The 23,334-nt window shown below is 38.7% G+C and overlaps 1 protein-coding gene across 6 annotated transcripts in view; it reads right to left on the bottom strand.

The window, feature by feature from the left end:
- Positions 1–13,457: 13,457 nt before the first annotated feature.
- Positions 13,458–23,334, bottom strand: part of CSNK1G3 (casein kinase 1 gamma 3) — an 83,802-nt gene continuing 73,925 nt past the window's right edge. For 2 of the 6 annotated variants that reach the window (XM_048502836.1, XM_048502833.1), the window contains 2 exons: positions 23,209–23,232; positions 13,458–15,776 (listed from right to left, as the gene is read on the bottom strand). In XM_048502836.1, the coding sequence (XP_048358793.1) occupies positions 15,722–15,776; positions 23,209–23,232 (79 nt within the window). In that variant the 3' untranslated portion in view covers positions 13,458–15,721. Of the gene's footprint in view, positions 15,777–23,208; positions 23,233–23,334 lie in introns of those variants that run through there. The other 4 variants (XM_048502834.1, XM_048502837.1, XR_007245005.1 and 1 more) reach the window with 3 other exon arrangements.

Below are 23,334 nucleotides of genomic sequence, written 5' to 3'. Positions count from 1 at the left end.
TTCCTACCAACAGCAGTAGGCCAGGCTCCAAGAGCATCCCAGACTATGGCACTGTTCCTTCAAGGGGAGTGCAATCCCATCCAGAATGGCTGATATGTTAAACTCTGTGTCAGGTCTTCCACCCACCAATAATACTTTCATTTTACTGGGATTGGGCATCAGGCATACTGGGATTGTTCAATTATTAGGATTAAGCCCCCACCCTCTATTTCTACAGTTCTGCCAGCCAGCAGGTACAAACAGAACCTTTATCCTTGTCTAGAAGTGGACATATTCTCAAAAACCAAAATGCTTCATACAAACTACCTAGAATCAGCAAGAGTGATGGAACCATCATTGACAGAAAGTGGAAAATATATGCACAGAAATTCCAACTTGAAAGATGATCTTTTTTGGAGAAAAGTTGGCCTAACTGTTCTGGCTGAATAAACTGCTTGCAATCACATATCCACTAACTGACTTTATCTTTCAGTGGCTGATGGTATCTCAAAAAATTTTTTTTTTAATTGAGAGCCATATTTTTAAAAGAATGCAGGTGTGGTTCTCTATATAATATGCATTGCCCAATAGCCTCTATCCACTATAGTTACATCTAAATAGGGTCTTGGTGGACAATGGAATAGATCCAGTCTTTCTGTTAATGGAAAGAGTTCAGAGAAGCAATTATTGACTTTCTCTTCCTGTAGCTATCCCTGAACATACTTCAGAAAAGCTGCTGTTGATGGCTGATGCTTCTCCAGAAGAGTGTTTCCCAAGCATATGATGCATTTTATCTTCAGAATATCTTCATTTTATCTTCAGAATAACCCTGGGTGGTAGGGTCACCTGAAAGTGTACAAATGACCCAAAGTAACTCAGAAAGCTTCCATGGTAGAATGAGAATTCAAGCCTGGGTCTCCCAGATCCTAGTCTAATGCTGTAACTACCATACTCCAGTTGCACCCTTTTGTCTCCATTCCATTCCCAGCAACAAACTGTGAGAGTCAAACATGCATGTTCATTTTCTTCACACAACTACCTTTCAGTTTCTCAGGATCAGGCTTACTCCTTTCTGCTCAACCCACATTAGACCAGAAAAGCACCAAATGTTACTTCAAATTCGTCTTCCTCATGTTATCCCAGCCCAAAACACTACACTGTCACATAGAAACATGACTGATTCTATCTATGGCTACCAAGACTGAAAACAGCATGTGAATAACAATGACATTTCAAGTTTGCTTCTAAGTTCAGATGAAATAGAGTAAAAATGTATGACTTAGTCCTATAGATGTACGGTTAATGGATTTTTTAAACATTAAAATTAAAAGATTCCGAAGATAACTTAAGAATACTTTTAAAACTAACATGACTGAAAAAGTATATGGCACTCAACATCTTTTATATTAGATTCATTTCACAGAACTGAAGCCTAATTGTCCATTTATATTTTACTGTAATGTGACCACAGGGATTTATACTACAGTAGAATTGAATTGTTTGCAATTCTTGTTCATTCATGCTGAACTTCTTATCTTGAACAAGACAGCTTATTTACATTACAGCTAAAAACAGTTTTTTACTATATTGATCCAAAGTTAGCTAAGAGAAAACCTGCCTTTGATAAACAGCATTTTCACCAGCAATAAAAAATAAAATGAATCCACCCAAAAGCATCCACAATTGTTTCTACATTTTTTAAAAAATAGTTTTTTCCTCTGTTCTTCTGACTATGTCCTAAACTGTTGCTGCCTTGTAACCTGTGTTTTTCACCGCCCTGAGCCCTCCGGGGGAGGGCGGTTTAAAAATGGAATGAAATAAATAAATAAATAATAAAGTCTTGTCCGAATGATTCATTTTCAATGTTTCTTGCTTCCAAATAGATCATTTTATTTTTTTCATTTCTGCATGTATTTTCCTCTGTTTAGTTTTGAAAATGTATTCCTATGTTTTTTCTCCATGGTTTTTCAAGCACTTTTACAGAAATATTTGCCCAATCTGTTTCAGAGTTGGCTTTCATTGTGTGAACGAAAATCTAAAAATGCCTTTTTTGTGTCTGCCCTTTCAAACATGTGGCCCTCATCCATGCCCCCAAGTAGTTGCCCAACCTCCCCTCTCTTTACTTCATTTTCCAAAGAATTTCTAAAAAAATTATTAGTCATATTGAATTAGCGATAGAACGTTGAAATTCCCGGTCAAGTGATTTTAAGGGGAGGGGTGTGGGGGGGGGCTATGTGTTGCTGTTCCTTCAGAAGAAGGGTGGTTTGATCTGCTGCCAGTACATCTCCGAATACATATACCTTGACAGTTAGGTGAGAGACTTGTCTGGGTTATAGTAATTCTGCTGGGAAATGGCTGTTTATCAGATGTTTAGCGGGGTAGAGAACTGATAAGGCTAGTAATTGCTTACTCAGGCTACTGTGCACTCACCTGTTTTTGGGCAGAAGGTGGTATCCTAACTGCAGACACAAATTATATCTGCACATTAAAGTTCAATCACTAATTGGATATGGATATGATAAAGAGATAAAAACTTAAAATTTCTTTTGAAAATAGAGAGCACGAGGGAAGAGAAAATGGGTGAAGGGGATTGGGCAACTACAGGGGTATGTAAAGAAGGGCCACTGACATTTGCAAATCTGTGGTAAGCTTTACATGTAAAAAAAGACCGAGCAGTCCCATCCAAGTAGTGAGGTGCTCCACGGCTCCCAAAGAGGCTTTGTGGAGACATCGGGAGGCTTGCAAAGCAAAACAGCCTCCCCACCACTGAGAAGCCTCAATAGGGCTGAATGGACTTATGCAACCCTTTTGTGTCTGAAGACCCCAACCCCAAGAATAAAACAGCAAATAACTGGAAAGAAGCTGACTAATGTCATCTCCCTGGCCATTCCCCTGGACTGCTCCTATGTGCTGGTGGCAATAGGGACACTAGGATGCTTGCACAACATCCTGCATCAAGGCCCAGTGTGGGGGAGGCCACTGACGTCTACACACTGGCAGTTTCACCCCTTTGCTGGGGTATGCTCCAGGGAGGGCATTTCCACCACGCTGTTTCCACGGGCAGATTCAGCCTCCCCCTCCTCTGGATGGGGTTTTCAGTCTCTCTTCAGGGGATCTTCCCTTCACACGAGCCCTCTCACCATTAGCCTTTTTGGTAGCATGTTTATAGGAGTGTTATTTTTCCTCTTATAAAAGGGAAACATTGCCTTCTAATCATCTGGGATCTTCAGAACTGACAAGGGGGACTTGTTTAAGAAGCACTTTAAAATCTTCATTGATTTGACCAGCTTGCAGAAACACTTCTTTAGCACATTGGTGTTTTCATTTCAAGTAATACCTCATAAATAAATCTCTCTCAAAAACACAGAGATGACATGAAAATGAAAATTCTGCAAATTCTGCAAATTCCTTATGAGCAAATTCCTCATGCAGTTTTGTCTATTCAGTGCATATAAGTCTTCCCAGCTTACATAAGGATATTATTTGCCACCTTATTACAGTCATCTTTTCTGTTCATATAAGCTCCTTTTTCTGTGTACTTCGCCCAAAATGTCTTGAAATAATACCACACATATCTGTAGGACTGCTCATAATAGATGTTTCCCCCTCACTAAATCAATTCAAGGGCTAATTGAGGTGGAAGGTGACTATCTCTGGTGGTTATAAATACATTTACGTTGCTGTCATTCTTTGTACACAGCCTGTATTTAATGAGCCAGAAGAAGAAAGAGATGTCTAGTTCCATTATGTGGACAATGCTGCCATCCAGTGGGAAAACATATAGTTGAGAAACTGGCACATGAAAAGCTGTTTGTATTCATTATGAGATAGTATGTCATTTGAATCTGGCCATGAAAGCCTTTGACAATAAATTATGAGATACTTATTAATTCCTTTAGCAAAAGAAAAGGGAACTAACAAGGTGTAAAAGTCTAATATCATCCTTATGATTTTTATTCTTATTGTTCTTGGTGGCACCTACAATTTGTCAGAAGAAAGTAATGTGCTCACTAGTTCCAAACCTAAATTGAGAATGTTTGGGACTGTTTGAAAAACTGCAGATTCCTATGAAAAACGACTCTGGTGGAGGTTCTAGATTCAGAACATAATCTGATACAAGATATAAATGTTAATGAACCAAGAACAGTCATAATATTCTACATATATGTAAGTGGAAAGATTGCCCAGGTAGTCCAATATGATCATATCTGATTTCAAAAGAGAAACTTTAAAAAACATGTTATTAGTCAAGAGAAAATTTAAAGGGAGAATAAAGACAGGCAAATTTTTCAGGCCACTTGGACAGTATTTAAAGGCATAATGAATCAAATCTCAGATAAAGTTTTCTAATCTACCAGTGTGTCCCATAAGGGCACCCCCCCCCCCCACAAATGCAAATATGGTCAATAAACAGAGTCAAGGAAACTGTAACAGCCAAGAAAGTCTGCCTTTCGTAAATAAATCTTGCTTAAAAATGAGAACAAAAATGGGTGCAAATTTGGGAAAAAATATGTAAGTTGATGAGAGAAATCAAAAATAGAATTTGAGAAAAATCTCTCTATATAAAAAGCTAACCATCCGTTTGTTGGTGACTCCCTAACGCCGAAACGGCTGGACGGATCGCCCCCAAATTTTCACATGACATCCCTCCCTGTTGCGGGCAGGTAATCGGACCTTCAAATCACCAAAAGTCCATACCTGAGCCAGGTAAAACATCTTTTTCCTGGCACACCAGGCCATGAAGCTGGCTGTGTTTAACTGCCACCCTTAGAATGTTTGTGCAGCCTGTCTGTCTGTGGCCTGAGGGATTGGTATGAGGGCTTAGAATGTTCGTGCAGATGGGCAGAGATGAGCAGTGAAAACAGTAAATAGGTAATACTGTTAGGTAATACAAGTGGAAGTGAAACACATACACACTTTGCCGTGTGAGACGTCAGGTGGGGTTCCCCCCCGCCAAACACATGCAGGTAACTTTCACTCTCTGTGCCTTACCCACTACTACCACACAACACACATACTCTCATCCACATCCAGCTCCTTACACACCTCACTCTGCCCTCCCTCACATCCAACCACCACTTACCCACTTCCTCACCCATATTCGCCACAGCTCTCTTTTACTAAAAGCAAGCTGGAGTTTGCCTTTTTCTTCTAAGAAAATCCGCGGGGTGGGGGCGAACCAACACTACCGGCTCCGCTTCTTTTGCACGTGGCCCTTTAAGAACCCAGGGAGCTGGCCTCAATCTGAGCGCCTCACCACCCTCCCTCTGCTGCCTGACTGGGATAGCTTGCTTGCCCCAGTTCTGCCTTACCCAAGCCAGGACTGTGCATGTCAACCAGCCTCATGGACAGCGGGATTCACACTCTGGACAGTTCCGTTGTGGAATGGGAAGGGTTACCTTATACTTAAAACCAAGACAGCACCATATAATAATGTAAATTGAAAAGGGAAAGAGGGATTCCATTTGACCACCCCAAAAGAAGAAAAAGAGGAAGAGGAAGAGGAAGAGGAGGTGGAGGAGGATGAAAAGGAGGAGGAGTTTGGATTTATATCCCCCTTTCTCTCCTGTAGGAGACTCAAAGGGGCTCACAACATCCTTGCCCTTCACCCCTCACAACAAACACCCTGTGAGGTGGGTGGGGCTGAGAGAGCTCCGAAAATCTGTGACTATCCCAGCCAAGTAAGTGACTGAACCATTAAGTAACAAAGGAATGAAATAATTGCTAAAAGAGTATAGTAAGCTAGCAGAGACACTGAATGCATTCCTTGTATAGATCTCTACATACCAATGTCAAAACTACTATATCTCCTTTGAAAAAGCTAAATAAAAAATTTAAATCCTTTTTAAAGTTTATGGAAAATGATGATTCAGGAACATTGCTACTACCGTTAGTTGTATAACTGTTCCTGATAAATTAGTAGGCAATGTTGTTAACAATAGAATTGTTAAGCATGTAGATCAGTGGTTCCCAAGGTGGGTGGTACTGCCCCATGAGAGGCAGTGGGATTACCTAAGAGGGCACCAAAATAAGTATCTTTTTTAAAAAAATGCTAGGCCAGTGGTGGCGAACCTATGGCACGGGTGCCAGAGGTGGCACTCAGAACCCTCTCTGTGGGCACGTGCAAACAGTCCCCGCACACACATCTAGGCTGGCCTGGGCCGCTGGGCTCGATTATTAGCATTAAACCTAAGACCTAGTTTTGGGGAAGCAGTGTAGGTGACCCTGTTAAGCACTGTTAAACCCCATTGATTTTCATGCGAAGAACTAAAGCGCGATCCTTTACCTGGGGGTAAGCTCAGTTGCTGGCAATGAGGTTTGCTTCTGAGTAAACCCTCCTAGGGTCGTGATTCACCCGTTAAAAAAGAGTTGCACAGTTGCTTCAAGGCAAAGTCACTGACTACCACCAAGCTTACTCCTGAGTAACGCACGCCTCGGAGCCAACCGGTTTTTTCTTAACTAAAATCTCAGTATTCTGGTTAAATTGCCATGTTGGCACTTTGTGATAAATAAGTGGGTTTTGGGTTGCAGTTCGGGCACTCCATCTCGAAAAGGTTCACCATCACTGTGCTAGGCAAACATTAGGATATGTGATCTGGGTTACTATTTTTTTTCAATGCTTGTAGATTTCAGAATACTGTTTATTATTTTATAGTGTTTGCATTTTTAACTAAGCCACTAAAATGTATATAGGCAATACAAGTGAAAATACTAAAGAAATACTAAAGAAAGCAATAAATCCATATGTTTAATGTCTGTTATGTAGAGAAGATGCACTGTGGTTTAGAGGATATGTGATGTTAGGGCAATAGGACTTTTTAATCCACGTGTAAACCAGAATGTGTCAAGCACATCTATAGCACCTTAGTTGTAATGAATTGCTATTCATTATAAATTGACTAATAAAAAGCTTGCCTTAAAGTACCTTGCGGACATGACATGACCTTTCCAATACAACACTGTCAGCTTTTTCAATTATTAATGCTTAACATGAAATGTTTGGGGTATATAACTTGCCAATTTCACTGTGTAATTATTCATGCCTAGCTTTTTACTACCATAGGCTTGAATTTCAGTACAGCTTACTGGAGACCTACTATTTCATAACCATGAAGGTCACATAAAATCAACGTTCTTGTAAAAAAATTAATGTTCCATATTTTAGCTTGTCATAAATAAAATATGTTCTAACATCTATAACAGGTGGTTTCCTGGGTTCATTTTGGAAATCCTGCTTATTTCCATTATTACTTCATCTCTAGTCATACTGCATGTAGCCATTTTGAATGTTCCAAACAATAAAGAAAACTATGGAATGATTCCCAGAATTTTAAGCAGCATCTTAGTTTTAAGAAGTATTTTTCCCTTTAATAGAGTATATCCACTTCTAAATCTTGCAAAATGAAATTAAAAAATTCCATCAGTGTATGAACTGTATATTAATGAGTTCCCATAGAAACCAAGCAGTAGGAGATCTGAAATTCTGATGAAAAAGCTCTGTTCAATTTCCTGTTCAGTTGTACTAATTGTTTAATTTGTCTGGGAAAAGTTGCCTGTACCATATATTTCAGATTCATATTAAACTAATGCTGTGTTAATGTGTTCATCTAAATAATCATCACAGCTTACTTCCAAGTTTACCATTCTTTCATATCAAGAAATTTTATTTTCAGCTTTCTCTTTTGATTCAGAATCAGTGGGGACCAATATTATATAGCATATGTATACAAATGAAGAGAATTAATCTCTCATAACCAACTAAATGAGTTTCTGGAAACAGAACAATATACCTGGATCATCATCCTCACTGAGGCAATGAACTTCAGCAACCTAAATCAGATAATAATCTGATTGCAGCAAAGTTAGTGAACTAACTCCCAACATTTTCATATGACCTGAATTCAGACTGTTGCAGAATACCAAACTCATTGATCGGTGGTGTCTCCCATATTTGGAGAGCTGCAACACCAGGCCAGAGAAGTTCTCCATCAGCATAGCCATAGACTCATTTAGGCTGAAGTATACATAGTGTTATAAAGGAAGTGATGGCCCTCAGTTTGCAAGACCTGAGCAAGGTTGTTAATGATAGGACATTGTGGAGGATATTAATTCATAGGGTTGCCATGAGTTGGAAGTGACTTAACAGCACTTAACACACACACTCATACATAGCACACCAATAAAATCTCTAGCTATCCTGGGATACCAACACAAGAAGATACAGTCAAAACCCAAATGCAGGCTGCATAGACTATCTGGTGGATGAAATAAGCCGTTCTCTGGGCAGTTTCTGAAACTGGTTGAAGTGTAACTAAAATATGACTTTGTCCTCTGCAGAGAAAGCGAGGGAAATCAGCATGCATGCAGCTTCCTTTGAACGATAGACCATTGAAACAGGTCCTCCTCCAAAAAACTGCACTATGCAACCTCCCCCACTAGAGGCTCCAGAAACAATGTGGAAGTATGGGGAAGGGGTTGGGCAAAATGGCAGCTAGGCTCTGGAGGAATACTGTGTAAATGAAAAAACATGGAAAAAGCCCACTGTGAACCAAACAGCCTTGGGATAAGTTCTGCATGCAAAAAGAGCCAGAGAATGGCTTATTTCATCCACCAGATAGTCTATGCAGCCTGCATTGTGCAAAAAAACAAAAACAAACCCACCCCACCCACCTCCAGAAAAAGACAGGGTCTACAAAACTAATCCTCCCAGGGCAAGAGATTTGAACAGGGCAGATCTAAAGGAAATGACAGCTGGCACAAACACTGAAATTGTCTGTCCCCCAAACACCCCAGCTTTGGCAAGGAGGGGCAGCAATGTCTGTGGAAAAGTCTCCTAATCTTCATAGGCACTGTAAAGCTGGATCCCAGCTTTGCAAAGGGGAGGGAGAGAGCCGGTAGGGTGCCCGTGAAGATGAGGAGAGTTCTCCCCATCTTCATCAGAACAACCCTTGTTCCTGAAGCTGGATCCCAGCTTTGCAAAAAAGAAGGGGAGAAGCCAGCAGGGTACCTGTGAAGATGAGGAGAGTTCTCCCCATCCCCATAGGCACTCCCCCATTTGTAAAGATGGATCCCAGCTTGGCAAAGGTGTGGGGGGGAGGGGGGAAGTCAGCAGAGTGCCTGTGAAGAGTCTTCTCATCTCCATAGGCACTACTTTCCGTCCATGGATTCTAGCTTTGCAAAGTGGGTGGAATCAGCAGGCCTGTGAAGCGTTTCCCCCATCTCTATAGGCAACCTCCATTTGCAAAGCTGGATCCCAGCTTTGCAGGGGCGTGGGGAACCAGCAGGGTTCCTGTGAAGATGGGGATCCCATTGAGTGAAAAAATACAATTGGAAACTGCAAGATCATTTTGTTTCTGCCCCTACTCCAACTCTTTCTCTCTCCCCTCCCACCCAGCCCAATTCTTAGCAGCTTGCCCAAAGTGCTCTGGATGGGCATGGTGAGGCCTCTGTCCCCACAGCTCTGCTCTCATCACCTGAGCCACACTCAATCTAGGAGCAGCAAGGCCTTTCCCCTCCCTCCTAAGCCTGGGGCAGCTGTCGGCTTCGGGATTGCTAACTTACTTGAGAGAGGTTCAGGCAAGGAATAGGACAGTCCTGCGAAGGCCCCAGTGCTTTAAGAAGTGTTACCAGCTGAGGAATCTGGGAGTTATTAGCCCCTCTATAAATGAGGAATGGCACTCTCTGGACTACATCTCCCAGAATACTTCACTTTTTCTGGTTTGTTGTCGGAAACACACTGCTCAATTATATACCGTTTCCCCGAAAATAAGACATCCCCTGAGAATAAGACGTAGTAGAGGTTTTGCTGAAGTGCTAAATATAACACATCCCCCAAAAATAAGACGTAGCAAAGTTTTTGTTTGGAACAATGCCCGTTGAACAGAACACCAGAGTATGCAGTTGTGGAGCAGAAAAATAAGGCATCCCCTGAAAATAAGACATAGTGCATCTTTGGGAGCAAAAATATAAGACACTGTCTTATTTTCAGGGAAACACGGTAGTAACATTTGGGCACCTAATCTTCAACTGATCTTCACCCTGATCTTCTCCAATAGTTTAGTATTTATCAAATACAAAACATTTTAGTTTAATCTATAGTGAACATTGTAAATTTATTCCTACCATTTGCCTTGTACTCTCCCAAGGATATTATTAGTCTTGAAGTGCTGAACTTATTCAGGGACTCAGATTACCCATCTACAGGTTTGGTGACTGTCAAATTCTTTAAGATTTTAGAAGCTGGACTTTTCTTTGTAAATTTTATGCAGTGTTTTCTTTTGCTTGCTTATCCATATGTTTAGCATACAACATCATTAAAACTAGAACAGGTTTATCTATTATGGAAGGGAGTTTAGGTTGAAAGAGAATATGCCTTGTTTGTTTATCTTTTGTTTTCTTTTTGTCCATGGATTAAGAAGTCATAAAAGACACATTCAAGACAGGAAACATGTTTTGAAAGATAGTCTATTAACAACATGGCATCAGTGCAGAAATAAAAAGTGCAATCCTATGCAGAGTTATTTGCGTCTGCACCATTGAAATGAATGTGCTTAGACTAGAGTTAACTCTCCTTGAGATTGCACTGCAAGCCATCTAACTTAATTACTGACATCTCCAGTAGATGTCTATTGTGAAATAAACATAAGGAGAATTGACTTCATGAGATTATGATTGATAATCAAGCAAAAATAAAAATTTAGTAAAAATCAAAGGAAAGAGTATTCAATTACTCTTATACCAATAAATGGTGACATGATTAAAGGATGTAGAGGAAGCCAACTAAAAGATTTTTAACAATTAATAGTCAAAAATATAGGATATTCATTAGGAAAAATGTATAAAATTCTATGGCAATATGATTATGAGATAGAACAGGTTAAAGATTGTATGATAAAATTGATGCATAACACATGAAGCCATGGGAGGATCTATGGATTAAAGAAATAACATTTACAAAATGTCAAACATCAAGGTAGAATTGGTATAAAATGCTTTATAGATTTCATGGACAGATATAGGGAAAACTAATAGCAATTATAGTAGGAACTGTTGGAAATGTCAAAACATGGATGCATCCTTCCATCACAAGTAGTGGTCATGTAAGAAAGATGAGAGATCCTTGATGTAATGCAACAGATTTTAAAAATTAAGTTTATGATGGTACCCAAAAGTGTTATTAAATGTATTATCAAGTAGTATTCTGAAAATATATAATGAGCTATTCAAATATATGGTGACAGCAGCTTAGAATGTTTGCAGCAAAATGGAAAGCAGATAAATGCCCTAGTCTAATGGAATGGAAGAACAAATTAACTGAAAATGCTGTCATAGAAAAACTAACACCTTAAGAGTGCAATTCACAGAGGTGCGGGCAAGGGGAGAGACAGTATCATGGATGTGGTGAGTCCCCCTTGCACCAGAGCAATGGGATTGGACTGCCGTATTCACAAAAAGGTCAATATCTGAATTTCAGGAAAAACAGAATGCTTTCAATACATATATGGCTAAAACATCAGACAAGAATTAAAGAAAAAAAGATTTAAGAGATAAATATTTTATAAGATATTTTTCTGTAAAGCAGTAGAAGGAAAACAAGATTAAGAAGCACTAGGAAAGTAACACTACGTAACTTGGTATATATTATTAGAAATGTAAGTAATAAGTTCAATATATAGCTGTCAAACTTATTGCAATCTATATGTTGTAATATTGATACATTTTGTTTAAAATAAACAAGTTGTATTACCTAAGTCATGCTAAGAATTTCATTTTGATAGAGGCGAGCACAAGGATTCTGCACTATAATAGCAACACATTCTGGGATCATTTTCAGGATCAGATATAGCTAGAACAATATGGTAGAATCTATCTATAAAATCCATGGTGTGTGCAACAGATGGATTCTGCTTATGGGTGCTGAAAGGGTCCTTGGCAGTGTATTGGCTATCTTGTGCTCTGAAACCATGCCCTGGCTTTTAAAATCCTGCCAGGAAAGATATTGAAGCCTTTAGCAAAAATCATTACACATCTGCCCTTGACCAATTTCAGTCTCATTTCAGGTCTGCATATGGTACTGGGACAACTTTAGTCGCACTATTGGATGATTGTCACTTACCGTTGGACAGATGCATCTTACCTGTTGATATTATCAGATCTTTCAGCAGCCTTTGACACAGTTGACCACTCCATTCTTATCCACCAACTTGAATATATGGTTGATTTTAAGGGCGTAGCCCATGGTGGTTTTACCCTTTTTTTTCTCTAATGGACAGTTGGTATTGGAGGTGCAGAATCAACTGAGGGGTTTTGTCTTTTAGAGTATCACAGGGTTCTATTTCCTCATCCATGTTCTTTAGTATATGCTGCTGAATGAGATTGGAGATATGGGATTTGTTGTCTCAAGGATCACCTAAGTTTATTTTAAAAAGTACTGTATAAGTCAGCTCCTCAATATCAAAATACTACATCAAGTTCACAATGCTATATTTCCCTAAAAGTATCTAATTTTTATAAGAGTAATTTCTAAAATGATAAACAAATTGTACCATTGTTGACATTCAAGCCCATAGCAAGACTGGAGGGGGGGCAGATTCTGAGATGTGCCTTGCTAGTCACTTCTCTATTAGTGTTATAGGCAGTTCAGGCTAAGATGGATGTCAAATCTTAATTCTAGACTTTGATACTAAGGGGGGCTTTGCTTGCCAATATATTGCTTGCCAAAAATATTTCTATCCACCCCACTATGCATAGCAGCAAAAAAAACTCAAAACCCTTTCCTGAAGTCTCTGGCATTTCAATCTGGATAATAAAAACTACAGTCCTGGAAAAGTCACAGCTGCCCTCTGGCTGACTCAACATAATCAGTTTTCCTGAGTCCTTTCTCCCCTAGACGATCCAATCATTTTTCCTGTTGTACTACTGGAGGACCATCAAACTTTGAATCGGAATGCCCTTGATGGTAAATTCATAAACTCCATTTGAAACATAATCCAGAACTGGACTCTCCTTTGAGCCATTTCCACTTTACTGTTGAGCCATTTCCACTATACTGCTAGCATTGCCAGAGGATCAATTTTTCCTATAAATAGAACTTCAAGATCAAAGACAAATTGCACGTGGATGTCTTCCTTATGCCCGTGAGGAGTGCTGGCTGCTGTCTCTCATTCTCTTTTGGACCTCTTCACTTTACGATTAGTAAATATTGCCCCTCCTCTCAATGCCCTCTTCCATTCACTTCTATCCTTCACCTCTTTCTACATCCTAGCTCCTTGAACTTCTCTGTGTGTGTATGTTTTGCCAAACTGCGTGTGTACCTTTCATTATTTTTATTCTTTATCAAATTGGTAGAGATTCCAAACCATGCTAATACCCCAACCAAAAGAAAATAGACCATACTCCATTCACGTAACACCGTGTGGTTTATCTCATCCATCAAATAATTATCAGGTTAAGGCTGCTGAAAAGATAGAAGACACAAGTAAAAAAACTACCTTTATTTTTTTTCTTCTTCATCCGTTACATACTTTTAAACAGGGACATACTTTATTATTTAGACATTCAGGCAATGTTGATTTCATTAGTTTAGACAGGGAAAAGCATATAAATGCAAACATTGTTGGCTTAACCTGAACATAACTGCATAACTTACTACTGACCAGATGTGGTGCTAGGACAAGATCTTCCTTTAGCATTAAAATGGAGCACTTAAAATATTGCTAAATAGCAATGTTGAAATTCTGATTTTTGCAATAAACACGTTTTGCATTTTTTTTTACCTTCAAGTCCATAACTTATTAATTTACAGACTGTTATGTGCAAGGAGTTTATCTCATATAAACACTGTACAGGCCAAAGAAACCCTTGAGAGTGACATTGAACATGTGCATGATAAGAAATAGATACTGCATGTATTTACAAATATTATGGAGAAAAGATTTGGTCAAATACTGCAAAGGAAGTGTTCACATTAAGACGGCCATGTTTCACCATCTACCTTCTCAACTCAAAGCGAAAATAAATTCATAAACTTGAGAGTTTAAGACATTATCAATAATACAAACAGGTAACGTGGAAACTTTCAACAAAGTCATATATAGTTTATGCTTTTATAGGCCAGGTTCAAGCTTTTCAATCAACGATTTACTAAAGCCATTAACAGCAACAGTGACAAACCATGACCAGATCTGCACGTTTATATGTGCACCTAATTCAAGACAATGTACTGCACTTTTGGCTGTTAAGGAAAAAATCAATTACAAAACAATCCCTGTAAATGTAATAATGAATTTGAAGGTGTGCATTTATCCATTTTAATACACATTTTGAATGTTACCACAAGATATTAAAAATAAATAAGAATGCCAAAAGGCATGCACTGATAGAGAAAGTTATTAAGTTATCTCTAGGAGGCTTTTAAAAAGACAACATATGCAATTTGAGTTTTGGTCAACAAATCTGTCCAGCCATTCTCTTTCCTTTTTCAGTTTCCCCATGATACTGGCAGCTGAACATGACAAAAGCACACCTCTGTCATTATGGCTTTAAATGAAGTAGGTTTGGGAAAGAAAATGGAAAGGGCTGCTTTTTCAACTGAACAGCTAGTTTGTTCATAATACAGGCACTTAAAGGGACTATGGGGGAAAGTACCTGACCTATTAACTGTATCTTAGAAGCATTGCAATATTTCACCAAAATAAGAAAATTACATAAATCTCCAGCAGAGATCAGGAGCTATGAGTTAGCATTCATTAAAGGCAGTATTAAATCCAACCCACTTCCATTTCTCCTCTGATATCAAATAGCAAATAATTTACAAACAGATCTAAATTTGTTACATGGCACATTCAGTCCTTCATTTTAAAGTTGTCATTCAGCACTAACTTTGGATAGGACTTTTCAGTTTTAATTCCCATTGCATTTACCCATGTTCATATTTATTTCCATGTAGTGTGTTCTTACATCTTGCTGCTGAAGCTTGAGTCAGATGTCACACATCTCCAGAAGCGCAATTTGCATCATACAAACATTCTGTATTTTTGGACAAGCAATATTACCCCTTCTAGCACACTGCATGTCAATTAGAGGCACAACAAAAGCAGATTTTGAAATCCAGATTTACTTACGCTGATTCATCCCTCCCATAGAAACAACACTATTTAGACTTTGTCATCAGAGGACTCTTCTCATCTTGCTTGTTTTGGTACCACTGAGCAGATTGTACCATGTTTACTGACAGGATTTAATGGGAAATTGCAGTACCATCAAAACAATGTAGGGGGAGAAAATCAATGCAATTGTTACTGACAAAAGAATTCTCAAAGCAAGACTTATTTTAAGTGCTTGGGCAATTATGTTTTCATTTGTATTGTTCTTTTGGAAATCAATTGCTTTCAATAGGGTATCACAAAAACCTCAGTATATGCCAGGTTTATGAAATATCTAGTCTTCAGATAATATGTGTTCTGTAACAGTTTAGCTTTGCTGAGGAAAAAGCAGCATTTGTTTCTCATTGGTCCAGTATCTTAGTGGTCAAATAAGTACTCATGTTGATACAGCTTTAAAGCTTCCAGAAGAGATGATCCAAAATATAACATGGAAGTTGAACAACCAAACCAAAGCATGTATTATGACCTTCTCATAGAAAGAGGGGTGCTGGAAAGACATGTGGTCACTAGAGAGATGACTTTCACAAGACAGCAGATGAGCAAGTAAGTAATTCCCCATGGTCTGTCTTCCTCCAAAGTCATTTGTGACGCTGAATAGTTTTCCTTTTCCTTCGCTTGAAAAAACAGCAGCACCTGCAATTTTGATATTAAAAAAGTATTACAAAAATAGAAATAACTGTGCAAGTTTAGTACAGGTAATGGTATTACTCTAAATATACAGTTAAACTATTAAAGTTACTACAAAATACATCAAAATACAAGCTACATGGACTGATAGCAAATGAAACTTATAAATATCTCTAGTACAGTTCACCCTCTGAGACATCTAGGCATTTCGTCTGATAAAACAACAAGTACACAGCATGGCAGTTTTTTTTTATATCATTAGATATGGATGGACACTGCATTAGTCAGGCAAATTACTAATGTTTAAGTATTAAACTGAAATCAGTAATCCCTTTGCTGAGATTCAATTCAGACAAACAAGTCTCAGGTTTGTTTATGATGGGCATGGACTTGATTGTGCTTGAGTACTTTCCTCTCAGGCAAAAATGGTAAAACATTCAGTAACCAAATTCCAATCAGTTATGACATCCCAAATGCATATACCTCCATTTATCAATGCTAATTTCTTCCTCTGTCCCTGAGATTTTTAACCTGGGCTAGATCCTGGTCAGAAAGTGTAATTACTAGGAAGAAAAACATTTACAGAGGTACCTACATTCAAGCTGCCCAACTAACTCAAGTTACCTGACAACTTGTTTTCAATCTTCATTTGGGGGGGGGGGAGGGAGTATGACAGCTATGTGCAAAGTATGACAGCTAGGGTCACACCAGTCACAAATAGTTTTGTTTTGATATCTCAACCGAGCTTAAATGTTGCATGCATACATTACAATCCTGATGCACTATTGCTATTCAGCTTAACTAAGATAGTGATGGATTTCTCAAGTCTTTCAGTTATTATTATTTATTATCATTTAGTAGATTTTGTAGACCGCCTCATCCCCAAAGGGCTCTAGGCGGTTCACAACATAATAAAAACCAATAAGTTACTTAAAACATCTAAAAGCATTTAAATTCAATATGCAGCATCAATTCCAATAATAACAGACTACCCATATTGGTGGCACCCGGTCCCAAAGCCGGCCTTAAGGCTGGGAGGGGCTGGCAGCACCCAAAGATGAAACCAGTGGGGGCACTGCCAGAGATGACAAAACCATGGCAGGGCCTCACAAGGGAGGCAGCCAGTCCGCAGCCAGCCTCACCTGTGAGAACAAGATGCATGGCTAAAATTGGGAGTGATTCTGCATAACTCAACATTGTATATTAGTATAGTTATATTATAGTACTTTGCTGTCTGTGTGATATGTATTACATCTAAGAACATAAGAACATAAGAACAAGCCAGCTGGATCAGACCAGAGTCCATCTAGTCCAGCTCTCTGCTACTCACAGTGGCCCACCAGGTGCCTTTGGGAGCTCACATGCAGGATGTGAAAGCAATGGCCTTCTGCGGCTGTTGCTCCCAAAGCACCTCTGGTCCTATTCAAGGCATTTGCAATCTCAGATCAAAGATTGGACCAAGATTGGTAGCCATGTAAATCGAGCTTCTCCTCCATAAAATCTATCCAAGCCCTTTTTAAAGCTATCCAGGTTAGTGGTAAGCCATCACCACCTCCTGTGGCAGCATATTCCAAAGCACCAATCACCGTTAAGCATTGAAGAAGTGTTTCCTTTGATTTTGTCCTAATTTCTTCCCTTTAGCATTTTCAATGTGTATGCCCCCTGGTTTCTAGTATTGTAGTGAGAAAGAGAGAAAAATTTCTCTCTGTCTCAGCATTTCTACCCCATGCATAATTTTATGAGAGCTGTCAATCTATATCCCCCTCAGATGTCTCACTCTCCAAACTAAAAGAGTCCCAAATGCTGCAACACTCTCCTCCATAAAGAGGAAGGTGCTCCAGTCCCTCAGAAAATCATCCCTCGTTGCTCTTCTCTGCACTTTTTCTATCTAGCTTCAATATCACATTTTTTTGAGATGTGGCCGAGGCCAAGAACTGAACAAAAGAGGTACTCCAAGTGCTTGGTTGCACCACTGCTACTTTATATAAGGGCATGACAATCTTTGCAGTTTATTACATCGAGATTCCTTTCCTGAAATTATCCCCAGCATAGAGTTTGCCTTTTTTTCACAGCTGCTACCCATGCATTGAGTTGAGCTTATTCCCATGGAGACTATATCAACCTAAAGGCAGCCCAAATCCCTTTCCTGGTCTGTGACTGATAGCACTGACCCCTGTAGTGTGTATGTGAAGTTTGGATTTTTTGCCCCTATGTGCATCACTTTACATTTTGCTACATTGAACTGCATTTGCCATTTCTTAGCCGACTCACCTAATTTATCAATCTAATAGTTAAACATTGCCAGATATATCATAGTACAACGAAGTGGAGAAAGAAGAGAGGGAATGGAAGTGGTGACTGTTGGTACTGATTAGTTTATCAATCACAGACTATTAATTATTGGGACTAGTCTCAAGGTATACAAGTTTACAGATGACACTAGATTATTCAGGATCAACATCAAGATGTTCTTCTGAGTTTTGTTTTGGTGACTAGATGTTCAAGTAATGATCCACAGTGGTTTTTAGCAACTGCACTGAATGCAGCAGTTTCAAAATTTAATGGAAGATGGTAACCTACCATCCTAAGAAGCTGTAAAAACACCCGACATGGAAAGTATTTGATGGGGCATTTTAATTCGGATATAGTGAATATAAATCATTTATATTTTAACCTAAAGATAAGTTTATTATTTTAATCTGAATGTTTTAACTGTATGTATTTTGGATGTAATAGCCAATGGCTCAAACAATAAATACAAAAAAACCCCACAACAACCCTATCATCTATGACTTTGTAAACCTTGATGTATTAGTTGGTGCCTTTGGTTTTGGGAAGTTCAGTATTAGACCAATCTTTAAAAAACTGCCATAGCCTCCTGCCCTCCAACTTTTAAAGTCCTAAACAGATTGGCATCCTTTAGAGATTCAAAGCTTCTCTACCAAAGTAAAGAGTATTAACAGCAGAATGACATGTTCTTAACTAAATTGTCACTAGAGGGCCCTGCCTTCATTTGTACTATATACAGTCAATATCTCCCACTTATTGTAGCTATTCACTGCGAAGCAGTGTGAAGCAGTCTATGACTGGATGTTTATTAAAAGTTATTCAGAGAAGCATTGAAAGTTTTAATGAATTTGTATCACTGATATTCTAAACTGTTATAAAATGTTTCAAAATTATTATACTGTGATAGCAGCAATAGGCTATTTCAGGACTTAGCTGAGCTCCTTCTCAGACAGAATACATGAAGAAAGCAACATATGTTAGTCTAAGATGCCCTGTGTGATGTCATGAGTCTACAGTGTAGTCTAACAACAACTCTGCTACCCTTCTACAAATAAAACTGTCAAATCTTGTTGTGAGAGCTGAGACTTAAGGCACAGGAAAGGAAATCCCTTCCTTCAACTCTCTAATTCTGACTTTTCCTGCTTTCACTTTTAAGATATGTCTGTATAACAGGATTGCCCAATTCAATGTTGTGATTCCCATTCATTTCAGCAACTTTGGATGTGGCTCTCTTCTCATTCTTATGTCCACTTTGCTCTTATTCATCAAGTTACATAGAATAATTGAACTGCATCTTGATAGGCTAAGAGAAGGGTTTATCTGCCATCCTTCTATTAGATTAACCTTTCAAACAACCTTATGTTTTGTATACTTTATCATATTTGTCATAACTGTCAAATGGCGAGTAAGGACAAATGAACCTATATTAAACACAGAGAACAAAGAACTGCAAGCCAACTGAAAAAGCTCATCATCCAGCTAGGAGTCATCTTTTCTATCAGGGAAAATCAACAAAGCCAAAGAGAATAATCCCAATGAACTCAAGGACATCACAACCAAAACAACAATTCTAATTGTTGAGGTCACATAATATTACAAGTTGTTTTATAGTGCGATTAAAAATTATACCTATGTAGTAGAAAATAATTGACTACCAAGTCTAGCAATGTTTTGTGAACCCCAAGGGGAAGCCAAAGAACCTCCCATGTGTCTGTTCACCTCATTCATAAGTACAGAACCTTCTTTGATGTACCTGTAATAACCATAGTTAGAATGGTTTGCATATCGTCAATCACATTAACTATAGTTTAATTAAACTTGGTTTCATGAAATGAAGACAGTTTAATAAAATGGAGTCTGAACTGAGCCAATATATACAATTACCAAGCTAACTGTTTCATTTAAATATTCAGGCTGAGGTTTAGTGGATTCTTCCCCTTTTCCTTATATGCTAGAAAGGGCAGCTGGTGCAGAGCCTTTCCTCACTTTGACCCTCACCTTGTATATACATCACAAATAGTAGGGATGTCTCCTCCTTAGCGTCTACTGTTGCTGTGTACAAATGAAACGCATCATCCCTGTGGCCCCGGCATAATAGTATAATAAGTTCTCACCACTCCCAGCAACTTTCATAGTAATATAATTATGTCCAACTATTGCCTAGGAACAGTCAACTGCTGCTTCAGCCAGCTTGGAAACAAGCCTGCCTGTTGCTCTGTCAACTGAACTGCTGATCTTTTCACTACTGAACAGTGAGTTATTCCCCAATTTTGAGTTTGTCCAGAACAAGCTGGCTCGACTTATACTATGATTAGTAGGCAGCCAAGGCTTACTGGAAGCACTAACCTGAAGTAGGGATGTAACATTTTAAAATTTTATTTAAATATTTATACCTTGCATTTTATGTGATGGGGATCCCAAGTGGTCTACAACATTTCTTTCCCTAACAGCAACTCAGTGAGTAAGTTGGCCCAAGGACAGCCAACAAGTGTCCATGGTGGAATACAGATTCTAACCTAGGTCTCCCAGGTCCTACTGAGATAGTCTAACAACTACATCATGGCGGAGGAAGCTAGGAGATGGTTGGGTAAAAGATCTGGATGAAGGGGTAGAAAAAGCACCAGATATGTTAACTGCAGCAACTTGTGCTGCTCCTCTTCCAGATCTAGGATCAGTGGTTGGATCCAGGCTCCCTCTAGGTTTATGGACCCAACTAATGCTTAGAACCCAAGTTTTCTCAAGGGTGACATGAAGTTGATGGGGGAAACGGGATACAAATCCAACTGCACCTGAATTTCTAGGTGAAATCTTCAAGAGCCATGAAATTAAAGACACTAAACTGTAGTTCAAAATGAGTTATAGCTGAGAAATCTGAACATCAGCTATTGCCATTTTTAAGGATTCCAACTATGAACGCTGAAACATGTTGCAAGAGTATGAACACAAAAGAAAATAACTTTCTTACAATAATAGTTGTTTGTTAGGAAAAAATGACATAACTAAGGATGAAAGAAATGGGGGAAAGAATAATTAGAAGGCATAACAGAATAAAAAGTAAAAGCAGATCAAGTCACAGGCAATATAAAATGGAAACCACCCATTCAAAAAAATCTGAGCGGGGAGATGCATATAAAGATGTTTGGTCATTTCCCTCCTCTCTGCTCTTGTTACATAGTCACAGTGACAAATGCTAAGTTCAACAAATCACAACAAATAGAAGGCAATTCAAAGTGCATGAATCGCTCCTGTGTTGGGAAGGGTCAGCTCTCAAGGCATCCAAGAAAGAAATTGGCCTACAGCAGGGATGGAAATAGGTGAATATGCTCAACCAAGACCTTGATGCTGGTCTTTGTAGCTGCGATCATCTTCCTGCACACATGACTACATATTTGCCATGGAGCCAAGGACCTGCCATGCTGAGCAAAACGGCATGCCATGGGATATCTCCCTCCTGCCCTACGGCAGGGGTCTGCAACCTGTGGCTCTCCAGATGTTCATGGACTACAATTCCCACCAGCCCCTGCCAGCATGGCCTAAATTGGCAAAGGGAGCTGATGAATTCAGCAAGCCATGGGCTTCCTAGAGATCTTCACCAACCTGTGGCTCTCAGATGTTCATGGAGTACAATTCCCACCAGCCCCTACCAGCATGGCTAATTGGCAGGAGCTGATGGGCTGTGAGCCATGAACATCTGGAAAACTTTCCAGACCACAGACTCTCGAAAGACCTTCCTGAGGACGCACTGGGTAGAACTTTATTAGTAATTATGAGTGGGTAATAATGAAGGCAAAGTTACAGACTGCGTGCAGTAGACAGACGGCATGAAGGAAGAAAGGATGCAATGTGGTTTATGAAGTATTTGTACAAGTAGTGTAAAGAAGTTTCTAATCAAATATATAATGCTGATCATAGATCATGAAGATCAGTTAGAAAATCAGAAAATCAGACTAAAACATTACTTGATTTTGGTAAAAAGGACTAAAATGTGCCAACTCATAGCTAAAATATGTATAATCCAGAAACTACGCAAATAGCACTGGACTCCAACTATTACGCTGTGTTCATGGACTTGTCTACACACAATATTTCTGATAAATACAAGATCAGTAGCACTAAGTAGTCATCACAGAAAGACAGACATGTACAATGAGCTGTCTCTGGCAGGGACAGATTGGACTACTAGTTACAGGAACCTTAGGGAATAGTTTCCTCAAGCCTTATTAGAACATCATGGTTCATCTTCAAACATTACCCTCACTAAGAAGGACAATCTAGTTTTCCATGTAAGATTACCTTGTTTTACATGATGGTACTGAAGCTGAAAGCTACTATTTATTGCAAAGCTTACTGGTATAAGTTTCTACAGGCTTTGGCGATATAATATATGCCAATTTGTTTACTACTACAGCCTGTATTTAAACAAACTGAATAATTGTATTTTAAATTAATACAATAAAGCTTCTGAAAAGAAATACTCTGTATAATTATTTTTGTACAAATACTAGGTTAGGGAAACCATTCTTTCACCTCTCTAGAAAATATGCCTTTAGTTAGTGTTTAAATTACTCAGATAGTATCATTAAGATAAAAATTAGCTTCATGTAGAGATGAAGGTATCCACAGAAGTTAAACACAGGTATTTGAAATCTGAGGAAATGTTACAGATTAAGCTGTATACTACACACATGGCATGAGAGTGTGTGCATATGAAAGTATAGTATGTATATAAAATATATGTGAAAAATTTGGAAATAATCAGATATGACTAATAGTCTACTTAAATGTATGAGCAAACAGCTGCTTTAATTTGTAGCAATTCAAATGCTTATGTTAGGATATTATTGAGGAAGTTAAAATGCCTGAAAATACTGGGGTTTTTTTGTGAAAAGGCACACCAATGGATAGAAACACTGATATTAGAGCATCAATGTATATTAGATAAAAGACATCACTTTAACACTTCAAAAAGAAGCAAAAATTGAAGCAGGAAAAAGTGCTCCTTGGTAAGTTAGCGGGAGTTTTTCATGTCCAAACAACAAGTAATGTAAGCAATTAAAATTCTTTTGGACTGGTTTTCCAATTGATTTTGGTTTTTTGGTTCTTAAAATGCTCTGGAGCCATTTCTGCCTGCCTGTACTTTAGAACTCACCACATGTTCAACACTTTCTGGCAGCTAATACAAAGAAAATACAAGGAAGAGAGAATCAGAATGCTGTGTGACATTTTGTACACATATACATATTATAAAACATCAATTATATGAACAAATACAAGC

This window comes from Sphaerodactylus townsendi, linkage group LG07 (genome assembly GCF_021028975.2).
Source record: "Sphaerodactylus townsendi isolate TG3544 linkage group LG07, MPM_Stown_v2.3, whole genome shotgun sequence".
Taxonomy (NCBI): Eukaryota; Metazoa; Chordata; class Lepidosauria; order Squamata; family Sphaerodactylidae; genus Sphaerodactylus; species Sphaerodactylus townsendi.
The sequence above is the reverse complement of the archived record's forward strand: the minus strand, read 5'-3'. Positions and strand labels throughout refer to the sequence as shown.